Below are 27,288 nucleotides of genomic sequence, written 5' to 3' on the forward strand. Positions count from 1 at the left end.
CAGCCCTGAATTCACTTTAAATTTAAGAGCTCTCTAGATAACAACTGGAAAAATCATTCTTTACATTCATGATGAACAATTCTTCTAGTATGCATTTTCAGATATAATACTCATCTAGATATCTGTCTTGGGCGTTATTTGATAAAAACAAAGAATTCAAATTCTGTGGTAAGGAAAAGTAGTAGGAAAGTCATGCACCGTTCCTCCTAAGTCAACAATGCTATATCATCATCCTTACTCTATCTTCATTTAGCAGGAATCAAACCATTTTAAATCACTCTGGTGCATGCATTCATTCATGTCTCTTCCAATCAAAACCGAATTACCTGTCAACAGAGAAGTACACTTACAAGTGTGAAACCATTTGACCATGTTATATTTTAATTCGCAGAGACAAAATGACAAGCAATTTATTTACATAAATCTGTACAAAATCAAATTAAATTATGTAAAATATTTCATAAATAGTTGGACATGTGTTTGATACATTTCGCCATGTTTAGCATAGCTGCGTGCATAGTGACTCATAATAAAAGATGATAAATTGTTCTCTGCTTCACTATCGACATCCAAGTAGCAGAACAATAGTCAATGATTAACATTACAGACAGATCTTACCACACTGAATGCAAGTGCTTTAAAATGTAGGAAAAAGTCTTCTGAAAGTAAACCCTAGGTAGCTGAAAAAAATGATGCCTTCCTCCAGATGCTGTAGGTAGCTCAGCCTGAATCACGACTATCAAGCTTTAAGCTATCCGTGATCCTCTTTCCTTTTTTATTTATTTCTCCATAGGGGCATATTTTATATTTATCATTGGCAAAACATACCTAAAACTACTTTGCAGTATTCATAGTTCTCATGACTATTTTAGGATGGCTGTTTGATTCTTACAAATTCCTTCCATTCTGTGCAACCGATTTTCCTATAGAACAGCTTCCTAGGGTAGCCTTTCAATCAGACATCTTCAGTACCATCTAAGTTCATCTTTCCATAAAAATAATGCCTCCTTTGTTTTCTGAAACTCGGGAAGCAGGCCAGTCAGAAACCATATGGAAATGATATCTGGAGCTTCAGAATGACCAATAACTTTTAGGCTGAAGCTACGGATGTTTAATACACTTAAATTTATATAGTTACTCATTAATTTATAAATATGCCCTAATGTATAATGCATGCAAAGTTCATCTGATAGTCTTGTTTACAGAAAAGAAGTATGGTTTATATACTATAGAACCAAAATAAAACAGCATCTAAAAGAAAAGTGACAAAAAGGAACTAGAAAATAGAAATTCTAAGTTAATATTTCTTCTTGCAAAATGGACTGATTTCACCCCTGATATATCTCCCTGTGTTATTACAATAAATGCTTTATGCTTCTAGTCAGAAATGAAAAGCCCACATTAATGTTTATGAATGAACAATATTTAAGACTGGTCCATTATTTGAGTTTATCAGAAGGCAATTTTTAATATATTATTTATTATTTTCAGAAAATAAACATGGATAAATATACAGGATCAGAAAAGTTGAGAATAGCCCATTTCCCCTCATTGTCCAAACCCAACAACCGTTTGTTTTACCATGACAACAGGTATAAAAGGCACAGTTGCTTATTTTGCATTCACTCATTTATTTATTTATATTTTTTGTTTCTTTTTATTGATTTTTTTCCAAAAGCACTCTATATATGGAGTGGCACCAGGTTTAACCTATTCAAAATAAAAACATACAAACACAAAATATATTTCTGTGTCATGCCAGCTCATTATATAATAAATGTGTTATGATAACTAATTCTACTAGAATTACTGTGAATACTTACAGTACACTGAGATTTATTTCTTTTACACCCATTTTAGTTCTAAAGAGAGGCTCACGAATTAAATGGCATGGCTATCTTGAACGTGGTGCAAATGTCACTGGAGAATGTGTATTCAATTAATCTCAAGGTCCAGTGTGACCTGTATTAGCTCTATAGAAACAGAAAGATTTTTTTAAAAGAGAGTAAAATGTGCAATATATTATCTAATGATTTCATGTGACTGTGAAAGAAAGAAAAAAAAGCATTAAAATTTGTTGAACATCTGTGTTACGCAATTACGTGTTTCTTCTGTAACGTGCAAGAAAAATTATGTATACATTTCATAAGTATCTTTAGAATTATTTGTCTTAATAGGTAATTACAGATTATACAAGGCAGAACTGCTTTAATGCAGTTTCCTAACAGAGTACTAGAATTGCATCTTTCCATACTGCAAATAATAATCAAACATAAGCATGTTCAATTATTCATATTTTAATTCAATGTTTTTCTTTTAACTACATATGTTCTTTCATTCTAACTATTATACATAAACTAACATCAAAATGAAAATTCCATTTAAGAAAGAGCAAAAGGAAACGACCCCAAAAGCCTACTCATTCAAATAGTGGTTTTCAAAGATAAGCGTTTTGTGTGATCTAGAGTGAATTAACAACCCTAAATGTCAGATTGCTCCACTGTATAGTCTAAGGAGTTATGCAGAGCCTGAATACACCCCAATCTATAGTGTTTTCTACAGTTTACTAGAGAGCCATGAAGGCGATACGCTCTATCAGGTTAGAAATATTCAGTAATGGAATTATTTTCTTCTTCTTCTTCTTCTTCTTCTTCTTCTTCTTCTTCTTCTTCTTCTTCTTCTTCTTCTTCTTCTTCTTCTTCTTCTTCTTCTTCTTCTTCGTCTCCTTCTCCTTCTCCTTCTCCTTCTCCTTCTCCTTCTCCTTCTCCTTCTCCTCCTTATCCTTCTCCTTCTTCTCCTTCTCCTTCTTCTCCTCCTTCTTCTTCATATTTTAACTAGCTATTCCCTACTATGTCTCTCGATTGTCACTTTTATCTTAATTCTTAGTTCAATTTCCAATTGTATTATATCATCTTCTACAGAAAAAAATGACCAAAAATCTATGTAGCCTATGTATTCCTATTATGATAAAGAAATTAAGAAAAACTTCATAATTTCCAGCTTTGAGATGCATATAATAAAAGACAGGTCACAGGCCAGAACTCATTTCTTTCATGTTTCAGTCTGAGTTTGTTTTAGCACATACATTAAATAATGTTCAAATCATATCTGTGACAAAGTGTCAGCTTGTTTTAGTGTTGTGAGTCTCAAAATAGTAATCTATTGCACTGGGTTCAAAATTAATGCACTTGTGTTATACAAAATGTAAATAACAATACCAGCAAGCATAACCTGGATTTTAAAATGTAAAAGTGGACTTGTCCTCTATGACTAGATGTCATTATAGCTTTCTGTTCCTACCTACTCACAAGCACAATTAAAAAATAAAGAAATCTTCCCTGATAATTTTTTGAAACTAGACTTGAACATTATCTAATTGATTACTATAATACCCCAAGTAGGTGTCATTAGTTTCATTTTTTTATTTGGAGCCTTCAAACAAATCCATTTAAAAATGAAAATATGCTTTCTGGGATTAAAGTCAATGTAAATCAAACTAGTATTTGAGTGTTCTGTATATGCATGAATTCCGTTGCCATTGTGGTTTAATGGATTTTCCTGTCAAGACCAAATCTATTTCATGACTTCCCTGATCTGCCTTATGATCTTTGGCCTTTTAATGACACAAGCGTTCCAGTTAGTTGATAAAGTGATGCTGTTCTGAAAAAATATATTTATATACTTTTTACAAGTTATAATTAGTGTAACTGATACAAGTGCTCAAAACTGTGTACTAAGAATATTCAATGAACTTAAGAAATTGATTGATACTCCTGACTTGAAAAGAACAAGCCAATTCGGGACTACAATCTCCAACTAGGTATTACATAGTTCTCGGTCTTTGTCAGGACATTAAAGCTACAATTTCTTCAAAAACATTTCTTATAGTAGTTTTCTATATATTTATCATTAGAGGGACTTTTAATTTTGAGAGATTTCTTTCCATGGTGATTATCTGTATTCTGATGCAATGTCTACTGAAATCTTTTTTTTTTTTTAACTCATCTGTTTTTTGTTGTTTTTTTTTTTGACCAGCCAGATGACACTCGAACTAAATCAAAGTGACTAAAATCATGCTTCAGTTTAGAGATAATGAGTGTGTGTTGTGTTCTGCTAATCAGTCTTGTTACCATGAAAGAAAGAACTTGCAACCATCTTTTTTGTTTTTCTTTTCTTTTTTCTTTTTTTTTTTTTTTTTGGTGGGGGCTGTTGGGTGGGGATGGGGAAAAGGGAGAGTGTGTAGTGGGAATCAATAAGGGAAATAAGACATGCAAGAACAAGAATGGTTTCTACATTGTACATTACAATCAGGCTAACAGTATCACTAAAGGCCTGATCTGGAGGCAGAAGTGGCAGGCAAAGCTTTGTCTCTTTGGTAGCCCCCTCTTTTTGATTAAATGGTTTCACTTCAAGTTTTACCCCTTATCTTCCTTCTCATACATCAAAAGAACTTTGCTGTTGCTCCTTTAGCCTACAGGTAAACTTCTCTTCTAGTGAGAGTACTGACAGGAGATGGCTTGTATTCCCCTGTTTTTGTAAGGGGAATATCCTCAGGATTGGCTTCCTCATTTTTGCTGAAACTAGCTGCGCTGAAGGTCTCGTAAGATGAGGTTAACTTTTTGTTCAGGAGGTTTCTGTTGCGGTCACCCATGATGGCAGCCTCACCGTTGGCCAGCTTTTCCTGGCTTCCTCGTTCATCAACAGGCATGAAAGTAGAGAGTTTGGGTTGACTCTTCTTTCTTTCTGGAGAAGTACGGACTGGCATCCAACAAGAGTCTGAGTGGCCATATTCATCACACTCACGGGTACACTTCCCAGTCAGGGCTACATCTGGAAGAGGCCTTGAATCTGAAATTAAAGGAAAAAAAAAAACATTAAAAGTGAACATTTCTTAATAAACTATCCTGATCTGTATGAAACTGAAAGAGGCAAAAAAAACCATATCAGTACATATTATAATATTTGTAGTATAAATACATATATATTCAACAACCTGCAATTATCACCACATAGAGCAATTTTTATTTCATATTTCTTAAAAATAAGGTTTTGCAAAAATATTAAATATTACAAAACATAACTCTACAGATTGATATGTATGAAGCATAAATGTGTATATACGGTTGTTATATAACAGAAGTCTCTATGTTCAAGTAGAAATAAAGTATATGTATATTTGCATGCATATACATCTCTCCCCACATGCATAAGATAATCTATTACATTCAAATAGATAAATTTTGTATTTATAAATTGTCCCAGAAATCATGTACTTTTGCCAATTGGATTCTATTCTGCTTATATATTATTCATGGAATGCAAATATTCAAAACCTTATATTTAAAATTCATTCTGAAACATCAGGGTGACATAGAAATAGAACCTAAATTGTCAGTACATTAGGTGATAAAAATTACAAAGTACAATTATGGATGTGAACATGCTAGCACTATCATCACCTAGCCCACCCTAGCCCATGCCACACTTCCCCTCACCCTGTCAGATAACCTAATATGTATTGTGGTATAGTTCCCTGAGTGTTCAGGTAGAGATACATTTTTTGTGTGCTTTCTGAATGAAATATATGAAATGCAATACATTGTGTAAATATAGTCATGCTCCTAATGTTTTGGTGAAATAGTATGAATTCCTAATTAATAATGTTGACTAGTATGAGGATGTCTTCTATTCCTATATGACTAAATCGTATCTAGAGAGTTTTTAAGGACCTAGAAAAAGATAGCAGTTAAGGATTGCCTGTAGTATAAATTCAAATCACTGTAACTTTCTTTGAGGAATAATTATTTTCTTTTCTTGTTATTAAATGTTATTAAATTATTTTACAAACAATTTTTGTTTGAGTATGAGAGAATAATCTGTTCTACAATAAAGTCTAAGACAATAACTTCCAAAATTTTATTTAAGATGTTTTACAGCTTACTTTTATTATCAAACTAAAGAATGCAATATGTGTCTCTTCAGTTCTTATCACAATATCATATTGTTACAAGGTTTTATCTGTAAAAGACTGTTGTTGTTTTTTTAAAAAAATACTTGTAAGTGGGATCAGTGAGAGTTGTGTAAATACATTTTTGGGGAGATTTGGTTTGACCAAATAGGAAAGGGTTTAATTTTAATGAATTCCTAGGTATTTATACGCTCTGATTTTTTTGTGCATAACCTACTCCTTATAGTTTGCCTCATTCTTGTTTTAGCTATCACTTATGTAGGACATTTTTATAAGTTTCACACTGCTATGTCTCCTAAATCCAACCTCTCCAATATTGCATGTCATTTTTTTCTTCAGTGACGGATAACTAAAATATCGACACTGGTCCGCCTATTGATTTTTGAACTACTGTGACCTGTGATTATTATGCTTGTTTGAGAGTTCTCAGAAAATGTAAGTTTTTTAATAGGAAATCTAGAATTATTTTTTCTCTTTTCTAAGATAAGGTGAAAAGATAGTTACTTATTGTACTTATATATGGTGCTATTTGACTCCTAAATTGACAAGTGATATTCATTTTCTCATCATATAAAAGTAAATTCTTTTGCCTTGTGCTAAATTTTCTCTTTCCCACACTCTCACATTATAGATACATTTAAAATATCAAACTACTGACAAACTGTATGAATGCTTTCTGTAACTTAATTGATTGAAATAAACAGTGAGTTCCTTGGGAATATTTTCCTATCTTAGAGTGCTTTGTTTATTAAAGCTGACTTAAGTACTATGAACAGAAAAATATTTTTTAAATTATAAAGTATAAGATCATACCTACTTTGTTACTCTAATTATTGTTTGTGCCTTTCACTACTTTAAGAGACTCAAACTTTCTTTTTTTCCCTTACTATGGACTATCAAGGATACAACATACACACACACACACACAAACACACACACACACCATGGTTGTTATTCCCTGCAGTCTCACACCATGTATCACTCACACAATGACAGAAGTCTCTGATTTTCCAGTTAAAAACTCATTGCTCCTTTTTGTCCCTTTGAGATATATTTAAAAAACATTTCATAAAGCTCTATTACTCCAATAGCAGCTACTTCTTAACTTTTATTTAAATTATGCCCTAAACTCCCTATAGCTTGTATATATATATATATATATATTCCATTAAATTAAATCAGCTTCCCTTCAATGACAAAGCTCTCCAGTTCCTTCCCTCTGTCTTTATTTCATAGTCTGTGTTATTTACTGCTGAAATTCATTTCCCCCTTACTGCTTCTTAATGGAAGGCAGGCAGCTTGTCTTCTCTTTCATCAGCCTCATGTAAGCTGCCACATTTCTGTCCAAGAAGCATGCCTTTTAATACGGATCTCCAGTCATTTCCAAAGTCAAACACTTGATTGGGGATCACAGTGGAAGTTGACAAGCCTAATTGGTTGAGACATGTTGCAGTGTTTGTCATCAAATTTAGAAAATAATCAAGACAGGCTAGAAGAGAGTCATCATGAGCAATCAAAACTTCCACTCTTGATGACTCAAATGAATCCTCACTGAAACATCAATGATTAACAAATGCAAGTTGTATTATGATGAAATCTATTAAAGGAGACATGAGTGGAATTTTATTTTTCTGTATGTTTATATATTTTTTCATTATTGAATCATATGCTATAATTTTTAAAACTACAATAATTACATATTGATATAGTTCAGTAGGTCATCAAACGCATTTCTTTCTCCCTTTCACAAAAGGTATCACCTTGTGACCAGGTGGAGGTGCACCTGGTTAAGCACACACATTACAGTACACAAAGATTCAGGTTCAAGCCTCTGGTCCCCACTTGCAGGGGGAAAGCTTCATGAGTGGTGAAGTAGGGCTGCAGGTGTTTCTCTGTCTCTCCCTCTGTATCTTCTCTTCCCCTCTCAATTTATCTCTGTCTCTACCTAATAAATAATTAAAATTAAAAGAAAAAGACTTTGGTGTGTCAAACATGAAAGCCTTTATACAGAAGATATCACCTTAAAAGATAATTTCTATTGTGGAATGATGGAGACAGATCTTACAATGATGAACTCATCTTGCACTTTGTCTTTCACTGAATTATGTGTGTTATGTAACACCTAAGAATGAATTTTAGGTTTGAGTTTTAAAGCTATTCCTTCTAATTTTGACATGAGTGAAGGTGGAAAATACCTAACCACAAATGTATTAAGTTGATATCAAGAAAAATAAATTCTAAAATAAAATGTTTTAAAACTTAGTGAGTGTCTCTAGCAGCATTATCCACAGTAGAGCCTGTCTCTCAAATGCATATTTGTCTCCCTCATTCAGTCATATCAAATTTTTGAGAAGAACTGATATACAGGTTATATTTATCAGATGCTGTTACTGTCTGGAATTACATGCAAAAAGCTTTTTTTTTTCACCCCAGTTGTGCAATTTACTAGAGCCATAGCAGTGCTATTGAAAGTTAAAGCTCTATCATAAAAATGACATTCATTTCTCTCTCCAAAATATGCAGTTTTTATTTTCTTTCCCATTTTGTTTCCAGGATTACTGCTGGGCCTTGATGCCTATATGACTACTCCACTGCTCCTAGAAGCTTTTCTTTTCTTTCTTTCTTTCCCTTCCTTGCTTTTTTTTTTTTTTTTCTTTGACAAAGAGTGAGACACACGGGGATGGGGCAGAGAAAGAAAGTCAATTACAGCAGTGCCCTACAGTTCATGAAGCATTCCCTCTATAGTTGGTGACTGTGGGGCAGGGGGTGGTGCTGGAATCCTGGTCCTTAAGCATGGTAATGTGTTGACTTTCATGAGATGAGCTATCACCCAGCTCCTGAAAGTATGAAGTTTTAAGTCATCACAGCAGCAAACAATTTTAGAAAAAATTCAATACATGTAAAATATTCCTCCATAGTTCATTTATTTTATAGGTCACCTCTAGGAGTGTTAAATCAGTGCATTCTCTGGCCTATGGGGAAACCAATGTCAAAGAACAAGTTTTTTTGGCTCTCACTGTTTGTTTCCTATTATAGCATAGTGCTCCTTCCTGAAAAGCAATAGCTGAGTTACTAAGCAATCAGTTACTGTTAACTCTAACCACAAGAAATAGCTTCATTCTCCAAAGAAAACAAGCAAGCAAGCTCTGAATATCATGGTTAATAGATGTCACAAAAAAAAAATCACAAGTTGAATTATTTTCATGACAAACCTCCTTCAAATTATTCATCTTCTAAAATAGAGGAAATTATAACTAATTTAAAAAGTTACACTCTCTAAGAAAGAATTGTAATCCTTCTTACAAGGCAAGTTACTATAGATGGCTTGAAGATGGGAAGTCGCTACTACAATGGACTCAACAAGTGGCAAACATACAGTCTAATTAGACATTAGACATTAGACATAATAAGGAAATTCCAAACTTGTTTAGTGATGATGCTGTCCTGTGTGATTCAGACTCAGTAGAGGTGTCATGATTTCCAAAGACCTCTGGAATATTGAGAATCATGAAGATAGCTCTGTACATACTGAGTTAGGCATTCTGTATGAATTCTGTTCAACTTTTCTACTCAAGACCCTTGGCTTGGGACAGACAATATAAGGACATTTCTGTTTATTATAAGAATGTAAGGGGCTGGAGAAAATATATAATTGCTATGTTTTGCCTCTGGCATGAACTTCCTAGGTTCAATAGCCAACACCACAATAAGTATAAGCTAATAGTACTCTGGTAAATAAATAAATAATACATGAAAATATGGCATATAATCTTAAAGTATTTCCAAGAGCTTTCTTTGCTGTTTTAGTGTCAGATACTTAAAGCTATATACATCACTTGCTTATTTGTTTAGTATGCACATTATTTAACTCCTTGGTCATGTAAGATGAATGAGTTGATAGATACTTAGTATACTTCTTAAAAATATCGTATCACCCCTGCAGTTTGTTCTTTAAAATCAAGTAATACTACATTCTTAACATTACATAACAAAATCTTACATATGAAAAAGTTGTATTCTCTTTATTGAGGGAAAAAAAAAATAAACACAGACTGGCAGCTCTCCATCCCCCATTTTTAAACTTTTAAAAAATATTCTGGAATCCTACCTCCCCAGATCTCCAACAGACTATGGAAAAATATAAACAGGCTGGGAGTATGGATGGACCTGTCAATGTCCATGTCCAGATGCAAAGCAATTATAGAAGTCAGACCCTCCACCTTCTGCATCCCATAAAGATCATAGGTCCATACTCCCAGAGGGATAAAAAATGGAGGGTATGGGATATGGAACTCTCGTGGTGGGAATTGTGTGGAATTGTACCCCTCTTATCACACAATCTTATCAAATCATTATCAAATCACTAATAAAACATTTCATTTACTTTTTATACTTCTTAGCTTTCTGTTATAACAACTTCATTTTCTAGAAATGAAGAACACCTATAAATTCTGGTTCCATCTCATGAAATATTAAAAGAAGAACAATTACATATAAATAGCAACATTTTAATAAATGTTTTAACATTAATTTTACTTTTACTTTCTTTAAGTGAAAATATCCATTTTATTCTGATGATTAAGCCAAGTACTTCATTTTTAGGTAGCAGTCAGAAAATGATTTGTTTTGTCTTATATAATGAAAATGAGAACAAGTTATATAAAAAATTTATTGAAAAAGTGTCATTGTGAAGGTGTGAGATCCAAAAGTTGCATACCAACTAGACTCAACTTATTCTTCCTTATGTAAATAACCTGGAAGTCATGCTTCTAACTGATCAGGAGATGGTGGGAATCATTTATACAAAAAAAGCAATTTATAATTCTGTAAGTATCAGAATGCTTTCTGGGAAAAAAAAAAAGGTGAAATTTTTTATTAACATAAAGTCACTGAAAGTTATTTTAAACAAAAGGAGTAGGGGCTTGTTTTTATTACTATTATTATTTTTATTTTTCTGTCATTTCTAGCCAGGGCTTCACTGCTCCAGGAGAATCTTTGGAGAGAGTGAAGACAGGTAGGAGGGAGAGAAGGAAGGACACCATAGAACTAAGTTTGGTGTGGATCAAGTTGATTTATATATCTTCATTTATATTTTTACATTATATTTATATATAATCAAGTTTGAATTTAGTTTATCTATACATTCATTCACTTATTTTAACCATGCCAACATCTTCTGGAATCTATTTATTCCATTTTATTATTTTTTGGTAGCATTTCATGAATGAAATGGGTATTGTTTAAGGCATAGAGTTTAGCAACCAGTTCACTTGATTGAGATTTTCAACTTTTACATTTTGTAACTGTGAAAAAATTATCTAAATTATAAATGTTTAATCATCTGTTTAAGGGCCACAATAATGTATTAATTTTTTAATTATTTTTGTAGAGGTGAAATGAGTTACTATAAATAGATACAATACTCACAATAATTCTTGGCATATAGTAAAATTTAATCAATATTAGTACTTCAGGTTGTGCAAGACCTTAACCCATGATCAGTCTTGGAAAAAAACAACTTTGAAATATGAAAGCAATTTTAGGTTCATTAATTTACAATAAATCTAACCATCAGTCACAATAATTTTTAATATTTACCTTGCATAATTTAAATATGTGTCTGTTTTGCTGTAGAAACCTAATGTTTTATTAAGAACACTGTTTCAGAATCTTTGCTTTTTAATATAATATATGATGCCTTCAATGCTTTACCTTTTATATCGTATAAAGGTGACTAACCACTGAGCTTTATCTGTCCCCAGGCTTTCAGATAAATAGTTGTGAAGTCAGTATCAATCATTAATCAAACAGATAAGAACTTTGAATTACTTTTTCTAGTTTTGCTAGTGGATGTTGTGTTGATTGATAGTATCTACAGGAGAGCAAAACTACCATCAGTTTAGAAAAATATACAGGTTAACATAACTGAGTTCCTCTGTGTTGGGTATCCCCCAGAACTTCCTGTTAAGATTTTCTCCAGAGGATTTACTCTGTGTCTATCATTATAATTCATCAAAACAAAAGAACAAATGCTCTTATCTTTTGTAGTCTCCTTAACTTCCTTCTATTTATTCTTTTATCATCACCAAAGCTTCACTGCTCTAGTCTAACTTCATTCAGATAGAGAGAAGGAGAGCTAGAAAAATACCACATAGTAAGGTTTCCCTGAGTGTGAAAAGTTCTGGACTGGGGCTGGGTGGCAGTGTACCTGGTTGAATGCATGTGTTGTAATGCACAAGGACCCAGGTTTGAGCCCCTAGTCCCCACCTACAGGGGGAAAGCTTTGCAAGTGGTGAAGCAGGGCTGCAGGTGTTTCTCTGTCTCTCTCGATCTCTAGCCGCTCCCCCTCAATTTCTAGGTGCATCCATCCAATAAATAAATAAAGATAAAAATAAATAAAATAACTCATTAATTTCATCTTTAAAAAAAGAAAATAAAGGTTGTAGACTAAAACCTCGGTTATTTCTATGGCCAAACAGTCCCCCTATGGGGTGAGTTATCTTCCCAGCTCTGTAGTTACCTTTGTAATTTAAACAAGTGAACCTCAGAATCAATAATATTTACCTCAGAGAAACTTGCCCCTAGTATATTGGGTTTTGTGTGTGGTCTTTCTCTACATATATGATGACAACATGAGAAACTATTTTAAAATATGGTAAAAAATTAACAATAAGTGGTTAAAAATGAAGAAAAGACAAAAAATCAGGGCAAATGGCTGAAATGTAGTGCACCAAAACATAAAATGAATTTTAAAAAGAAAAAGAAAAACGAGAACATGCCAGCCAGTCAGCATATACACAATGCAGATTTCATGATTAATGTATACATGCTTATTAAAATTTACAAGCTAAAGAGAGAATTTGTATTTTGAATGTCACATTTGAATGTGACATCACATGCTTCTATTATCAAGATGTAGGTTCTACTTCTACACTTATTGAAAGTAGGCTAGCTGTGATAACTTGAGTGGGGCAAAAAAGAATACTGCACCATTTTCAGACTAGGTTTCAAGAGGCTGAGTTGTTGTTTCCTGCTGCCTTTGGAAGTCTGTGATCCTCATCCTGAGAGAAAGTAAGCTCTACTCTCTTTGAAGAAGAAATACTATTTGAGAGGAGACTTAGCTGTCTCAGTTGTCCCAGTAGGGTCTACACCCAGTCAACTCTCCAGGTGAGCAAAGCCACATTTGTGAGTCAGGCAACAGGCACAGAATAATCATAGAATAAACCCACAGAAATGAGAAGCAAGAAGTTATTATTGACTGAAACCTTTTAAGTTATGTTTGTTTATGTACTTGCTTGCTTGTTTGCTTCTGGGAGGGAGAACACTGACATAGTAATACAGCAAGAGATAATGATCATGATTGGACTGTATTATTTGCAATGAATGAAATGCTCAAAGAAACTGTTTTAGGTCTCTAAACAATACAGAATATATAGAAATTTTTTTTCATTTTGTGTCTCCTTATTATGGGTAACAAACTGACCAGTACAACCAAAAGTAAAAAAAATTCAAATGAACATTTCCTGAGCTGTAAACACATTTAATTAAGTAGCTCAAGCATTAGCTGGCATAGAAAGATCCAGAAATTCATGTTGTCTAATTATAGCATTTCAGTGTGTTTTATGCCTAAGAGTACTCTAAATTGGGTTGACATGCCAAGACAATATTAAAATGTTCAAACATGTTTGAAAGCATCAGCAACTTTTCTACATTCCTGAGGCAATACTCAGTTAAACAGCAATGCATGTATTTCAAGAAGCATTTACCGCCCTGAGGCTTAGACCACTGTCATTCTGGATATGACATTATCTTATACATGGGAGAGTGTGCACACCACATCTACAGCAGTCTTGCTGAATGAACTCAAACATGAGTCTGTTGATTGGCACATGAAACCGGACTATGGCAGAAAAAGTCTCATGACTGCTTGTGAATGATTAATGCATGCAAATCAGAGAGGTGACTTCACTTTGATTCCCCTCTTCATATTTATAAAATCAGAAGCAGTAGAAGTGAAATAAGTGTTCAACAACAAAGTCCAAGGAAACACTAGAACTGAGAAACAACTGCACTATAATCAAATAGTGCAGAATGAGACTAATGTCACTTAATTCACAAGCCAACAATTGTTTAAACTGCAGAAAATAGATGCAATTTTGGAAGAATTTATTTATTTGCTTATTTACATTTGGTTATTCATGTTTGTTTTCAACAGAATAATGATAGTTCTCATACCTTCCCTTCAGGTTCATTTGCTTTACTTACAATAGTTATTTCTGCTTACAGTAATCTTATGGAAACTAAATCCCTGTTCTTTCTATAAATCTAGATGGATATACACAAAACTTGCAGACAGTTTAGATGTGAGTCCAAATACTTGAATTTAGATTCCCAATCTTTCTGTTGGATGGAAGAAATAAGAGTATTCTTATATATTTAGACATTTTCTTTTTTTTTTTTTCTTTATTAGAGGGATTAATGGTTTACAGTCAACAGTAAAATACAGTCATTTGTACATGATTAGCATTTCTCAGTTTCCCACATAACAATCTACCCCCTTCTAGGCCCTCCTTTGCCATCATGCTTCAGGACCTGAACCTCCACCATCACCCCCCACCCAGAGTATTGTTTTGGTATAACAACCCAGTCCAAGATTTGCTTTGCGTCTCCCCTTCTGATCTTATTTTTCAACTTCTGTCTATGAGTGAGATCATCCCATATTCATCCTTCTATTTCTGGCTGACCTCACTTAACATGATTTCTTCAGTCTCCATCCAACATGAGGTGAAGAAGGTGAATTCACCATTTTTAATAGCCAAGTAATATACATACCATAATTTACTCAGCTACTAATCTGTTCTTAGACACTTTGGTTGCTTCCAGATTTGGGCTATCATAAATCGTGTTGCTATAAACATAAACATGTATAAATCTTGTTGGATGGGCGTGTTTGGTTCCTTAGGATATATCTCCAGGAGAAATTGCAAGGCCATAGGGTTTGCCCACTTCTAGCCTTCAGGGAGTTCTCCAGATTGCTGGACCAATTGATATTCTCACCAGCAATGCAGGAGGGTTCTTTTGTTCCCACAACCTCTCCAGTCTTTGATGTTGCTACTTTTTCTGATGTGTGACAGTCTCATAGGAGTGAAGTGGTATTGCATTCTTGAACTTAAACATTTTCTTGCTTGACTTAAAAATAAAATGATAAGAGACTGATAAGATAGCTCAGCTGGATAGTGAATGTACTTTATCATGTGCCATCTCCAGGTTCCAGCCAGGTTCCCACAATACTGGAAGAAAAATTTGTACTGTGGTGCCTACTCCACTCTTTCACTGCCTCTCTGTTTCTGTCTTTTTCTTCTGCTGGAAAAAAAGTCACTACAGAGCAATGAAGGCTCTGTGATGAAAAATCAAATGATATGAAATTTAATAACTACTGTTAAACAATAAAAGTTAGATGTGATGAATAAAGTTTCATTCAGATTAAGGCAGCTAAATTTAATAAAAATAAAATTCAAGTTATGAAATACATATTTAAAAGAGGATAAAATGAGGTTTCTGCTAGTCTTTAGGTTGATTATTTAAAGGCATAAATTTAAATATGAACACTTAATTTCACAAATATTTAAAAATATATTGAAAATTAATACTTGGCAATAGATATAACTGACTACTGATTATCAGTTTTAAAATGTACTTTATTAGGCCGGGTCTATGAACCAACCTGCCAATGGCCATGTTGAGTGGAGAAGGAATTACAGAAACCAGAATTCCCATTTTTTCATCCCCCAAAATTGTTTGGCCCATAATCTCAGTGAGGGATAAAAGATAAGGGAAATATGACCCGAGGGCTCTGAACTCCAACTCCATGAGGACCCAGAGAGAGAAGAAGAAAAAAAGGAAGGGTATTTGGAAGTAGTAGTAGGTGTAGGTATGACTTAGAAAGAAAGGAAAGGCAGTATACATATGCCCATAAAATAGGGGCATATATATACTAATATGAACAGTTATAGAATAGTTAACATGTATCTGCAACTTTGGGAGAATTACTGTAGCTTCCAACAGAAGGAACAGAGATACAGAATGATAATGACAGAACTATAGCCATGCCATCTTATAATTTTGTATATCAATATTAAGTTACTAATAAAATTAAAAAAAGAAAGAAAATGTGTTTCTTTCCTAAAATATACATCAAATATTTGTTTCACTTCAGTGTCATGAAATGCCAGCAAATGGATTTGCATTCACTTTACATAAGAAGGAAGATAAATCATTGTCTTGAGGAGAAATCATTCAAAACTAGCTAAGAACCAGTTTTTTTATTACTAATAAAATATACCAGCCATATCATGTTTACTTTATCATAAAGTTCAATGTGGGGACTACTAAAAGAGTTGCAAATACCAAATATTCATGACTTTCAGTAATTATCACAAATCTTTAGTTTTCGTTATGGGTTATACATTTGTAGAATATATATTCTAAAATAAGTATTAATATTACCTGGGGGAATGGATGATAATTCTCAAACTACAACATAAAGTCTATTAAGTGCAAGATTACTATCTTCTGATACTTTTCTTGCCCATTTTACTTACTTCCACACATACCCTATAATTCAATGCGATGATTTTAAGAACTGGGAAAACAATTAAGTAATGGATATTTTCATAAACTTTCCATATAAATCACTACAAAGTATTCCATTAAAAATAAGTGAGTCACTTGGACCAATGGAACATGATGGCAGGCTCAGAACTAAGCCCACAACTGTATAGATCCCTAAGGTGTAACAAAGGAGCCAAAACTGTCCAGTGGGGAAAAGAAGGTCTCTTCAACAAATGGTTCTGGGAGAGCTAGAAAGTCACATGTAGAAAAATGAAACTAGACTACCATTTAACATTTTTCACCAAAATTAGCTCAAAATGGATCAAATATCTCAATACTAGTTCTGAAACTACAAAATGCAGAGAATAACATATCTATGAAATATTTCAAGACCTTAACATCAAAGATTTAATTGGAGACTCAACCTCTTGGGCAAGGAAAACTAAAACAAGATTAAGATTAAATGGTACTACATCAAACTAAAAATCTTCTACACATCAAAAGAAAACTTCACAAGAATAAGCAGGCAACCCAGCAAGTTCAAGAAAATATTTGCACAACACATCTGACAGGCAGTTGATATCAAGCATCTATAAAGAACTCATCCAGTTCAACAACAAAAAAGAACAATCTAATTAAACATAGACAGATCATATGAATAGATAGTTCTCAAAAGAAGAGATACACGTGGACCACAGACATATGCAGAAATGCTTCACTTAGTATTCAAGAAATACAAATTAAAATCACATTGAAATTCCACCTCAGGCCTGTGAGAAATGTCTTCATCAGAAAAAGAGGAAATTATAAACTTTGGAGAGGATGTAGAGGAAAAGAAACTCTACTACACTGTAAATAGGAAGGCAAACTGATATGGCCAGTTTGGAGAACAGCAGAGAGAGTCCTTTAAAAATGCAAATGAAAATAATTTATGACCTAGAAATACCACTTCTAGGCATTTATCCAAAAGATACGAAATCATTAATTTGAAGGGACATATGCAACCCCACATTCATAGCTCCATTGCTCACAATAGCCAAATTAAGGAAGCAACCTCAATGCCCATCGACAGATGACTGGTAGAGGATTTATGGTATATATATACTATGTGGGTGTATGGTTGTATGATTAAAAAAGGTGATATTCTAGGTTTACTCCAAGGGGCCCGTGATTAGACCAAAGCTCATCTTCTATGTTCTTACCTCTAGGTTCCTGATTATGAAACAATTTGTTCTACTTTATAACTTAATGCTTTTCAGCCATCTAGTTGCAGATGCTACCATGATGCCAGCCTGAGTTCCCTTGGCAGACAACCTCACCAATGTGTCCTGGAACCCCACCTCCTCAGAGCTCTACCCTACTAGGGAAAGATAGAAACAGGCTGGGGGTATGGATTGACCTGTCAACACCCATGTCCAGGAGAGAAGAAATTATAGAACCCAGACCTCCCACCTTCTGTTCCCCATAAAGATCTTTGGTTCATACTGCCAGAGGGATAAAGAGTAGGGAAACTTCCAGTGGAGGGTATGGGATCTGGAACTCTAGTGGTGGGAACTGTTTGGAACTGTACCCCTCTTATCCCACAATCTTGTCAATAATTATTAAATCACTATTTAAATAAAAGAAGTTAGTGTTGTGTTCTTAGGGACAAAATAGATAGAACTGGAGGTGATGATTCTTTGTAAGTAAGGAAGTAAGTCTCTAAAAATAATCTCTAAATCTTTATGATTATGTAGCTATTGTGGTTTGGGAGAAATAAAATTCATCCTTTGTGTCCTTATAGTGGTAGATTGCATGAAATTGTTGAATTTAGAAGTGCCGTTAAAAGTAGAAGTTATGGAAGCTTTTGGTAGGAGCTATAAAAACATTTATGGGGTCAAAGTTAACCCAATTAACAAATAATGTGATGATAATATTAACTATTGATTGTCTTTTTGAACCCTAAGACAGCAGGAACCTCACATCTTCACTATAGAGCCCCTACTTCCCCCAGTCCTGGAAGCCTTGGATAGGGCCCACTTTCCAGTATGCATCTCCCAATCCAAACCAAATAACATTGCATCTGCCGATTACAACCTAACCAAAGCAACGATTGCTACCTCAACATGCTTTACCTCAGAATGTATCCAGAGACTTCACGTGTGGAATGACAACCCTTCAGCTTCATTACTCGGGTGAGACCTTTCTTTTAATAGTACACTCTAATTTCATCTCAGGTAGTTCACTTTCTAACAAAGTCCCATAACCTAGATATACACCAGTTTCTGTGAGAGAGAGCTTATGTGCACACGTATCCATAAACTATAAAATATATACCTGAAAGCAGGACTACACTAGAGTTTGCAGTGAGTATCCCTAACACTTCCTCTCCACTATTCCAAGCTTGGGATCCATGATTGCTCAACAAATTGTTTGGCTTCATATATTAACTCTTTTTTCAATCACCAGGTTCCAGATGCCACCAGGATGCTGGCTAGGCTTCCCTGGATTGAAGACCCCACCAATGTGTCCTGGAGCTCAGCTTCCCCAGAGTCACACCCTACTAGGGAAAGAGAGAGGCAGACTGGGGATATGGACCGACCAGTCAACGCCCATGTTCAGCGGGGAAGCAATTACAGAAGCCAGACCTTCTACGTTCTGCAACCCTCAACGACCCTGGGTCCATGCTCCCAGAGGGATAGAGAATGGGAAAGCTACCATGGGAGGGGGTGGGTTATGGGGATTGGGTGTTGGGAATTGTGTGGAGTTGTACCCCTCCTACCTTATGCTTTTGTTCACTAATCCTTTCTTAAATAAAAAATTAAAAAAAAAACATTTATGGGGAGAGTTTTTAAACACCTGGAATGCCAACTCTTTAGTCAATAAGTTGATCAACTGAAACTAAATTTGGCAATCACAATCAGGTCAAGTAGAGCAGTGAAGAGCTTAATACAGAACAAGTAAATAAAAGGAAAAGGAAGGAAGTGATCTCAGATGACTAGCAGAGGGAACTCAATGAGCAGTTAAAGTGGATGGCAGGGAATCAATGAAGTAACACTGGATCAGTTTGCTTCATTGATTTTTTTTTTCCTACTCATTGAAATGTTTTCCTGAATTTACCTCCTCTTTCTTCTAAAAATGTCTCACAGTTGATCTCTTTTTTGCATCTTGTGATAGGCAACAAAGTAGTCTTTGGAGGCCTTTCCATCCTTGTGTAATACCAGCCGAATGTGCATGGTTTCAGAGACAATTCTGATACTCTATTTTGTACTACAAGAACTGGGGCTGTATGACTGCTTCCACATCCTTCTGTGGCAGGCAGTATAAAACTTCCTTCAAAGACATCTACATCTTAATCCCTGAAATCTGTACATGCAGTAGGCTATACAGCAAAAGGAAACAAAATACAGGAAGGAAACAAATACAGCAAAAGTTTTCAGATGGTGTTAAGATTACTAACAACTACCCTTAAAATAAGCTTACAAGCCAACACATGTGAACAGTTCGAGTAACTATGAACAAGAACATTGTTCCCTGGAACCTCTTAAAACAACACGGTCCTGTTTTTAGTCCTAAGAGAATCATATCAGACTTCTGACCTATAACACTGTAAGACATTGTCTCAAGACATTTCCATTTATAGTAAGATGGGAACTTTCTAGTAACTTCAAAATAGGGACCTAGTATACACGTCCACTATTTCAGAATGATGGAGAAGAAGGGCAGAGTTGATGCATTCACTATTTTCCAATAGTATTTCCTTCAGTGAAGAAAATGGAGTGGAAACACTTAATCTGGAAAGTTTATTTAGTTTGGGGACATCTGCTCAACATATATATATATATATATATTTTTTAAACTAATATCTGTTTGAGTTTTTCACAAATAATCAATGATGTTCAGTTTCCTTTCATCCAGGGATGTACTACTAGCTTGTTCTTTTAATTGATAACATTTTCCTCCTTGATCTTTCAGTAATGACTGTCTCTAAGAGAAACTGCCTTAAGTTTTTCTAAATTTATGTAGTGATTCCCAAGAAGTAAAAACAAAGAGAATTTGGTATGCCATCTAAGTAGAACCAGGTATAAGGATACAGTTCTAATAAGGGTTTCCTTAGATTTAATGGTTCTGTGTGTGTATGTGTTTGCGTATGTGTGACTTTCTGATGTTTATTAATTTCTTGACACTTATTTTTACTCTGATATTTTTCCTGATGGTTAACAGGGTATTCTCTAACAAAAAAAATTCTTTATAATTATTTCAAGGACTATAAGCAGAATAACAAATTTCTCCCTACTTTAAAACTCTTTTCCATAAATGTCCCCTCAAAGTCTGAAAGTGGACTCTCTATTATTTATCTTTTAAAAATACATTTCATTCTGGAACTGGTAGGTAGCATAATGCTTGCGAAAAAGTCTTTTAAGTCTGAAAATCTGGAGAAGTCTCATGTTCAATCCCAGGTACCACTTTAAGCCAGAGATGAGTACTGTTCTAGTAATAAAATGTTTTTAAAAAAAGGTTTTACATTGGTTTATAAGATAAAATTTCATAATAACTTCACACACATTTATAACCCACATACACACTAACACACATGCTTACACTCTCCTCATTTACTTTCCTGTTTCCTCTAGTAACCACAGAAATGCTGATAAAATGACTTCCTTTTAATCTTTGTATCTCACCAAATTTATGTATAGCCACATACCACTTCTTCTGGATTAATTTTCATTTCTAGAGAGCCTGTTATTGCTTTGTTTATTCATTAATATGTTACTGTTTCTTCTATTCATTCTTTTATTTTCACCCATAAATCCCTTAGTATTTACTTCTAGAATTTCCCTAAGATTTTTTTTTCTGATTATCTTGTTTTTCTCTATCATATATTTAACATATTGCACTGAAGTCTGACATAGTGTTATATGACATTTTTCGTAAAAGGGTTAACTCTTTTTTAAACTTTTTAAATTAAAGATTTACAAGAATGAGATAATAGGGGTAAGATTTCATATAATTCTCATCACCTGTGTTCTTTGCCTAAATGGGGAACTCTTTAAGGACAGTATCTGTAAGTTACTCAACGGTATACTTTGGATACTAGCACTAAATCAGTCAAATAATCACTAGAGGCTTTTTGCATGGATTGGTGAATGTCACACTAGGGAAATAGATTGCATGTCACCATAATGACCATGTCTAATTTCACAATGGACACATATAGAATTATTATAATAATACCTATGTATCATAATCGTAGTGAGATGGCCAAATAGAAAGGGTGATATGCTTTTTTGTTTATTTGGCTTGTGAAAATCTGGATGAACATTTTTACAACTCACTGTTGGCATTCTACTCCATTTTAGTGCCTATTATATCTATTTATTCTAATTGGCATTTGTTTTCTAACAGAACAATGTAAAAAATAATATTTACACTTAACTTGTAGGACGGTGCAGATGGGGAATTATGCAGGTAGTAATAAGAGATAAAATCTAGTGGGTAAAACCATATAATCAGTGACCAGAGTTTATGCATAGGAACTGATTTGCTAAGCTTCTTTGCTTAGGTATGCTAGCTATTTGAATATTGTTAAGATTTCTAGATGGCAGTTGTGCAAGTCTTTCCATTATCAACTTAGGGGAATAAATGTCTCTTGGCATATATGATGCCTATATCACAGCAAAAAAAAAATTCAAATCATGGAAGAGAAGTGCTTTATGGAATAAAAAAGATGCGGAGCAGAAGGCATTTTATATTCATATTAATATAGATTCATTTTAATAAGAATCATGTCACAATGTGTTAATCTAATTCAGCTCAACTCCTTTCATGTCCCTTTTAATAGTAACCTAATACACTGCAAGTAGATAGGACCCTGGCCAACTTAGATCAAGGCTTTACAACCATTAGGTTGGTTTATTTTTTTAGGAGTCTACAACTAGATTTTCACAGTGTTCACATTATGTGTGAAGATTTTACTGTTTTATATGTGCAACTTCATTTTATGTGTATAGTTAGTTATTTTACAAAATAATATTTTATTATGCATCACACATGCAAATATTAGTCTGTAATTTAAAACATTTCCCATGGAAATACGTATGTTCTTGCCTATTTCTGAGTTAGCTAGATATCACATGATATCTATATACACATGATAACTATATACAAGATATAGTTTGAATATGTACACAGTGTCATATGAATCTTAAACTGTTCTTTTAGTTGTCATTTCAAATGTTAGTTCAGAGACCAAAGTTATATTCTTGTTAAAAGCAAATTCAAATAGCTTAAGGAACAAGAGTTAGCCCCATCTCTAGCAACCCACTTCAAGAAGTCTACTGTAAATACAGTTCCTTAACTGGAGACATTTTGAATTTATAGTTAATTCCCTAGATTCCAATTTTCTAGAATTGTGTGTAATTGTGATGAGTTTTCTCATAATCCACTTAAATTCTCTGATAGACTGATTTATTTCAGCAAAATGGCAACAGACCCTTTAAAAAAGGAGGAATTAATGTTACTTCTTAAAGTCATATAGACATTAAGATGTAGGACACATTCAAGCTGTCTAATTTTAATGCTGGACTAATGCCTAAGTATTAATCTAACACAATGTCAAATTACATACATTTTTTTTTTTTCTTTTAGTACACCATGTCTGCACTTAACAAACTCATAGTGTTAAAAAAAAATCAGGAATGCAATTAGAATGTCATCTCTGCTGCAATGACTTAAGAAAAGCATGAACTAGAGATTAGCAATCACAATTTCATAGACAATCGTGGCAAAATTATGGTTCCGCAGTAACTCAAAAGGAATACAGTGGATTAGCAGACAGCATAGACCAACTATCTCTACCATTTGCCCTGCATGCTCTTTAAAAGCCTTTCCTTTTCCTTCCTTTCTCCTTTCCTTCCTTCCTCCCTCCCTTCCTTCCTTCCTTCCTTCCTTCCTTCCATTCTTTCTCTTTGTTTCTCTTTCCCTTTTTATTTCTTTCTTTCTTTCTTTCTGTCTGTCTGTCTTTTTGTGGCCATTCTGATTAAATTTGATTTTGCAAGAAGTATGCATCTCATAGGAAAACAGGTTTCATGGTATAAACAGATTTTTCTCATGTGTTGAATGAACTATGAATGAACTTCAGTGGTTATTCTGCAACTCTTAGGAAAAGGAGACTAGCTACTGGGAATTAATTTTAGAAAGTTTATGTATTGGACAATGTCTTATACAATTCAAATGAATCAGCCCTATAAGAAAAAACAAAGCCAAAACATTTTAAGTCTTCAAATAGTTGAACCATTCAAGCATACATTCTGATATTTTAAACTGCATATGTAAATTATATGTGTATTTTATTAACCATTGTACTATGTAAGTGCTCAAGTGACTCATTTGATAATACCTTTGATAATTCATCAGCGTTCACTGTTTTGTGACTGAGATTAGGACACATGGAGCTGATCATTGCTTTAAGAAGATATAAGAAGGGGGACTGCAGGAAGATGGTGGACTGAGAAGCCGCTAGCGGCTGAGCTCCGACCACATCTCCTGGAAATGGTAGGATTTTCTGCGTTTAGCAGGCCAGCCAATAAGGGGTCCTAGCGATGACACCAAGGAGGTGACTATAACTTAATTTGGGTTAAGAATTAGAGTAAAGGTGGCACGGACTAGCGGGCGGCTGCTCCAGACTTCCCAGGCGGCGGGCGGGCAAGGCGGGTGCACCAGCACTGTCCTCCACCCGGGAAGGCGGCTCCTCCGCCGGTTGCAGAGTGCTGCTGGGCGGCTGGCAGAGGACCGGGAGGGAGTACTTTAGCTCGGGGGCTTTCTCTTGGGAGTCTCCGGGGACCACGGCGACCCTGAGGGCGGATCCGAAGACTTCTTGAGTATAGCTCTCATTGGATCAAAGGACTTGGAGCTAGTTTTCAATTTCGAGAAATCCTTTAAAAAAGGCTGGAGGGGGGGGTTTCCCGGAAGATGGCGGACTGAGAAGCTGGTAGCAGCTGAGCTCCAACCACATCTCCTGGAAATGGTAGGATTTTCTGTCTTTAGCAGGACAGCCAATAAGGGGTCCTAGCGGTGACACCAAGGAGGTGACTATAACTTAATTTGGGTTAAGAATTAGAGTAGGGAAAAAAGGGAAAAAAACTTTTTTTATCTTCCTTTTAATTTTCAAAGATACCTCCTACCCGACTCCCCCCCTCAAGCAGTCCCTGGGGACCAGGTCCTAGAAGGCTCCCCACACCACCAAACAGGGTGCTTTTTTGAATACACTGATACACATTTGGGAATTTCCTTTCACTGCTCTTTAATTACAACTCTATTTATTATCTTCTACCTTTTCTCTTGTCTCTCTCTCTCTCTCTTTTTTAATCTTGTCATACACTTCTTCCTTCTTCTTTGCCTTTCTGAATTAGTGAATTATTTTGGGGAAGAAGTCTGACTCAGAGTGGACTCTCTTCTCTAGTTCCCTTTCCCCTCCTCTTACCCCTAGAATATACACTGGATAGTAGATTTGCATAACTGTCTATTCGTGCTATCCTTTCTTTCTTTTCTCTTTCCTCACTGGGACTTGGTTACTATTTTTTCACAGATTGGAGAAATTGTTTGGCTAACTGGTAAGGATTAAACTACTTCAATACCTACTTCAGTTGCTACTGTAATTCCTGAGGTTGGTGAGTGCAATTGTCATAAAGGTATTTAGTACAGTGTTACTTGTACTCAAGCCACAACAACAAAGGAACAACAGAGCATAAAAAAAAAGAAACACATAAATAAAAAAAATGGGTAGATCAAAAACAAATAAAACTGCTACTCCAATGAATGAAGACAAGAGCCCAGAAGAAACTACAAATCTGCCAGAAGTAACCATAGATAAGAAAAATATGCAAGCAATAATAAACTTATTAATCACAGAAATGAAAACAACATTGGAGGAAAGGAATGGTAGTATTAGGGAAAAAACAGTTGAGACCCCCAAGGAAAATACTGATTATCTTGAGGCAATTAGAGAACTGAAAGCTGAAATAGCTGTAATGAAGAAAGAAGCTGAGGCAAGGGAAAGTAGACTAACAGAAGCAGAAAACAGAATTAGTCAGACAGAGGATGAGCTACATAAAACGAAGAAAGAGGTGAAAGAGCTTAAAAAGAGATTGAGAGACACTGAAAACAACAACAGAGACATATGGGATGATCTCAAAATAAGTAATATTCGTATAATTGGCCTGCCAGAGGAAAAAAGAGAGGAAGGGGAAGCAAACATTCTAGAGGAAATAATACAAGAAAACTTCCCAGACCTGAATAACAGAAAGGATATCAAGGTTCAAGAGGCCCAGAGAGTACCAAACAGAATCAACCCAGACCTGAAGACACCAAGACACATCATAGTCACAAGGAGAAGAATTAAGGATAAAGAAAGGATCCTAAAGGCTGCAAGAGAGAAACAAAAAGTCACATACAAGGGAAAAGCCATAAGATTATCTGCAGACTTCTCCACTCAAACTCTAAAAGCCAGAAGGGAGTGGCAAGATATCTATCGAGCTTTGAATGAAAAAGGGTTTCAACCAAGGATAATATATCCTGCTAGACTTTCATTCAAACTAGATGGAGGGATCAAAACCTTCTTAGACAAACAACAGTTAAAGGAGGCAACCATCACCAAGCTGGCCCAGAAAGAGGTACTAAAAGACCTCTTATAAACAAGAATATCACTATAATACTTCCAATATATCAGAGCAAACAATTTTTTTTTAGAACAATAGCACTACAATACATTAAATTCATAATATCAATAAATGTCAATGTCTTAAACTCACCCATCAAAACGCACAGAGTGGGGTGATGGATCAGAAAACATAACCCAACCATATGCTGCTTGCAAGAATCCCATCTGTCATAACAAGATAAACACAGACTTAAAGTGAAAGGATGGAAAACTATCATACAGGCCACAAAAAAGGGGAGGAACAGCCATTCTCATCTCAGACACGATAGATTTTAAATTAAATAAAGTAATAAAAGACAGGCAAGGACATTACATAATGATTAGAGGATCAATCAGCCAAGAAGACTTAACAATTATTAACATCTATGCACCCAATGAGGGACCATCTAAATACATTAAGCATCTACTGAAAGAATTTCAAAAATACATCAATAGTAATACAATAATAGTGGGAGACTTCAATACCCCACTCTCACACTTAGACAGATCAACAAAGCAGAGAACCAATAAAGATACAAGAGAATTGAATGAAGAGATCGACAGACTAGACCTCTTGGACATTTTCAGACTCCTCCACCCCAAAAAACTGGAATACACCTTCTTTTCAAATCCACATAACACATACTCAAGGATAGAGCACATGTTAGGCCACAAAGACAGCATCAATAAATTCAAGAGCATTGAAATCTTCCCAAGTATCTTCTCAGACCACAGTGGAGTAAAACTAACATTTAACAACAAACAGAAAATTATTAAAAGACACAGAATTTGGAAACTAAACAACATGCTCCTTAAGAACCACTGGGTCAGAGACTCACTCAAGCAGGAAATTCAAATGTTCCTGGAAACTAATGAAAATGAAGATACAACCTATCAAAACATTTGGGACACAGCTAAAGCAGTACTGAGAGAGAAATTTATAGCCATACAATCACATATTAAACACCAAGAAGAAGCTCAAATGAACGACCTTACTGCACACCTCAAGGACTTAGAGGAAGAGGAACAA

The 27,288-nt window shown here is 34.7% G+C and overlaps 1 protein-coding gene across 7 annotated transcripts in view; it reads right to left on the reverse strand.

Annotated features, from left to right (window-relative positions):
• Nucleotides 1-358: 358 nt before the first annotated feature.
• PCDH7 (protocadherin 7) overlaps nt 359-27,288 on the reverse strand; it is a 509,559-nt gene continuing 482,629 nt past the window's right edge. For 5 of the 7 annotated variants that reach the window (XM_007519289.3, XM_007519288.3, XM_060188237.1 and 2 more), the window contains one exon: nt 359-4,848. In XM_007519289.3, coding sequence (XP_007519351.1) covers nt 4,472-4,848 — 377 coding nt within the window. In that variant the 3' untranslated portion in view covers nt 359-4,471. The remainder of the gene's footprint in view (nt 4,849-27,288) is intronic. The other 2 variants (XR_009549043.1, XM_060188241.1) reach the window with 2 other exon arrangements.

This window comes from Erinaceus europaeus, chromosome 3, assembly GCF_950295315.1.
Source record: "Erinaceus europaeus chromosome 3, mEriEur2.1, whole genome shotgun sequence".
NCBI classification, from domain to species: domain Eukaryota; kingdom Metazoa; phylum Chordata; class Mammalia; order Eulipotyphla; family Erinaceidae; genus Erinaceus; species Erinaceus europaeus.